Here is a 3,455-nt window from a genome sequence, read left to right as displayed (position 1 = left end):
CAAAAAAAACTATTCCCCAAACCCCATTGGGGGGGGGGGGGGGGTGCAGTGCTACACCCTCAAATCTTGGGGCTACCCCTTCGAACCCCCATACAGGGGGTTGCGGCCCCCTGTGACGGCCCGCTGCGCATCGGCACAATGAAGGGGTGGTGAAGTGACCCCCACTGCACATCTGCACAACGAAGTGGGGGCTTCACTAACCCCTGCGCAACGAAGCGGGGCCTACGCTAACCCCTTGGTTCAACTACTGGGGCTAGTTATGGAAATAATATAACACAACCCAACAATCTAGTAGCCTACTTACTCTAAGAAACCCCTTCCGAACCATGAATATGGCATGCAATTACATTAATAAATAATAATGTTGACTTTTTTAACGATGAGATTTTGTACGGAAAATTCCTCAACCTGTTTTAATGAAATCTCTAAGGTAATCTATATGATGTATATAATGGCTTTAGAATAAGCTATTCAGAGAATGGGAATTTGTAGAATAGCCGTGTGAGGTAATCGATGTGATGTATATAACGGCTCTAGAATAAACTATTGAGAGAATGGGAATTTGTGAAATAGAGTAGGAGGATGTGTTATAACTAATTTATAATATGTGGATTTATTAAATTTAAATGGAAGTATTTTAAATATAGTAAGAAGATGTGTTATAAGTAATTTATAATAGGTAGATTTATTAAATTTAAATGAAAATATTTTTAAGAAAAAAATTATATTTTTTTTCTTGAAATTGGAATTTTTTAATTAGGATTTTCATCAAACACAAAATTATAAATTTAATATTTAATATATAATAACAAATTTGTTACTAATTGTTATAAATAAATTGGAGGTTGTTTTTGTTTTGTTAATGTGGAACTTATATGATTCAGTATAATGTGTAATTGTTTGCAATTCAATGTGTAATTGTTTGCAATTCAGTTTATAATGTAGGTGGATGTGTGGATAAATATAAAAAATCTCACAATACATTATCTAGTTAAATATAAAGTTATAATTAAAACAATTGTTAAAAAGTTTGTGACATTTTCAACGTTATAATTTGTTTATTTAATTTTTTTAAATATTGAAAAAATAATATATTTGAATATCCGTAAAAAGTATACTACTACATTTTTCCCGTGTTGAAATTTATGTAATCAAATTTTTTCGAACTCTAACTCAAATTTGATAACAATATATTAAACAACTTTATAAACATCTTTATATTAAACAACTTTATAAAGAAAAAATTATTCAAACTTGATAACTATGTATTAAACAACTCTATAATTTTTTTTTACTCAAACTCTCACCTCATTGGGAATTTTACACTCTGCAGTGATTTATACCTTAAAAAGCCAAAACATAGATCTCTCACTGCAAACACTTAAATACATAGTAATATTGCTGTTTTAATATATGAATATTACTATACAATACATGAGCTCGATATTGAATAGCAGATTAACTTATTCTGGGAAATATATTCTGTCCCGGAGCCAGGATACCCTTTGGATCGAACAATCTCTTTCTCTTTACAAATCGCTTCCACCGCTGTTTCCCGAAATGCTTCTCCCATTCTCTTTGATTTTTATGACGACCAAGATATTGTTTCACAGGGATACGATTTGCTCTACAACCCTCAAGAACAGCGTTATTTTGATCCAGAACAACCTGCAGAGGAGGCCCCTCTGGATAAGGTTTGTTGAAACGGAGGAGCGATACGGCGTAGAAGATATCCTCCTCGGGAGTAACAGCGGACGTACGAGAATCCCACCTGGACATGGCAACACAGATGTGCATGTAAGCTTATAACTAGGTTACAACACCACATATAAACAAAAATTGTTCATTGACAGAATTTGGGTGGTACTCACAAGTTTCTGTTGACAGGATATACGAGCATTAATCCATCCACTCCTTTTCTGAGTATCTTTTTAAAGATCTCGGAATCAAATTTTACCATTTTTCTCTTGGGGACGAAGAGATTCAACCACGCATGAGGCGCATACCAGATACCGTTTTTTCTCTCTGCTATTTCATTGGGGTGTACACGATAGAGAAAATCGAGGTATGAATGGTCAGCGCTGAACTGTAAGCCCTTAATGAAGCCAAGCTTCGAAAGAAGGGACTCGATTATTTGCACGCAGCCAGGCAATTATCATAAGCAATCAACACATGCCTTGAACAATAGTATGCAGTAGATGTAATGAATTTAGAGGATGAGGGAACATGTGAAATAAAAGATTTTCGAAAGAGTAACCTTATCGATGTCCACTCCAGGGTCGTAGTAGCGGGCAACCTCAATAGAGTACAGCAGCGGGCCGGCTGTGGATGGAATGAGAGAGGTATCGAAGGATTGATTGGGCAGAAGTGTAAAATTTACATTAACAGCCCAAAGATCATCAATACCGAATATTTCACAAACCGAACTTAATATGATCTATTGTTTAAGATGACATACCTTGATTAACAGCGGAAGATGTAATGACTGCCATCTACTTTGATCTGACTCCTACTCTTCTTCTCAGAGTTCGGTTTCTCTTTCTAGCCCTTTTTCTTCATGCGCTTCTTGATGGAGAAGAATGCGACTATGGAAGGGGGAGAGAGGACCCAATCCTTTTTATATTATTTAACTCTAAATCTGGTACGTCGATGATATACCAATTCAACTCTTTAATTCTTTAATGCTTTTAACGCTTTTAACGCTTTAATGCTTTAATCAGGTCACATTAAGATTTAGAAACTGCAGATTTCTAACATTCTCTCACTTGACCCGACTATTCATAATATTAAGTGTTGAACATCATACTATGATAAATTGCTGAGAGTTATGGCGGTTGTGCACTATTAATTCAATGCATTTCCTTCCATATACTACAATACCACCAATCCATCAATTCATACTCATAATTTATATAAAACAGCATAATGGTCCACATAATGTCTTATATCATAATGATTAAACATAATATCTTTATAAGACTCTTTCTTGTTTAAAATTACATAAAATACGTACTACTATATTAAAACAAGAGACACATAATTGTATATCAGAAACACATAAAAGAGCTCAGAATGTCACACATCAATTATTATTAATACAACCAAGACCCATTCTTTGAACATGTTCCTTAAATTGTCTTGGTTGTAACCCTTTCGTCAAAGGGTCTGCAATCATAAGTTCTGTCCTGATGTGCATGATTGACACTCTTTGTTTCTGAACCTCATCTTTCACAACAAGATACTTCAGATCTATGTGTTTGGCACCTTTAGAGTACTTTTCGTTGTTTGAGAAAAATACTGCTACAGAGTTATCACAATAGATTTTCAGCGGCTTGCTAATGGTGTCGACAACCGCAAGTCCTGAAATAAAGTTCCGCAACCATAATGCATGAATTGTGGCTTCAAAACATGCCACAAATTCTGCCTCCATAGTGGATGAAGCAACGATAGTCTGT

At 35.0% G+C, this 3,455-nt stretch overlaps 1 protein-coding gene across 1 annotated transcript; it reads right to left on the bottom strand.

The window, feature by feature from the left end:
* Nucleotides 1-1,458: 1,458 nt before the first annotated feature.
* On the bottom strand, nt 1,459-1,960 carry LOC149156115 (cytokinin dehydrogenase 11-like). The gene is made up of 2 exons (XM_089444645.1): nt 1,872-1,960; nt 1,459-1,771 (listed from the first exon to the last, which is right to left on the bottom strand). The coding sequence occupies exons 1-2, from the start codon at nt 1,958-1,960 to the stop codon at nt 1,459-1,461; spliced, it is 402 nt and encodes a 133-aa protein (XP_089300771.1).
* Between the last annotated feature and the right edge of the window lie 1,495 nt (nt 1,961-3,455).

Source organism: Pinus tabuliformis, chromosome 9, assembly GCF_031772625.1.
Source record: "Pinus tabuliformis cultivar Carrire ecotype Pingquan chromosome 9, CPIR1, whole genome shotgun sequence".
In the NCBI taxonomy this organism is placed as follows: Eukaryota; Viridiplantae; Streptophyta; class Pinopsida; order Pinales; family Pinaceae; genus Pinus; species Pinus tabuliformis.
The sequence above is the reverse complement of the archived record's forward strand: the minus strand, read 5'-3'. Positions and strand labels throughout refer to the sequence as shown.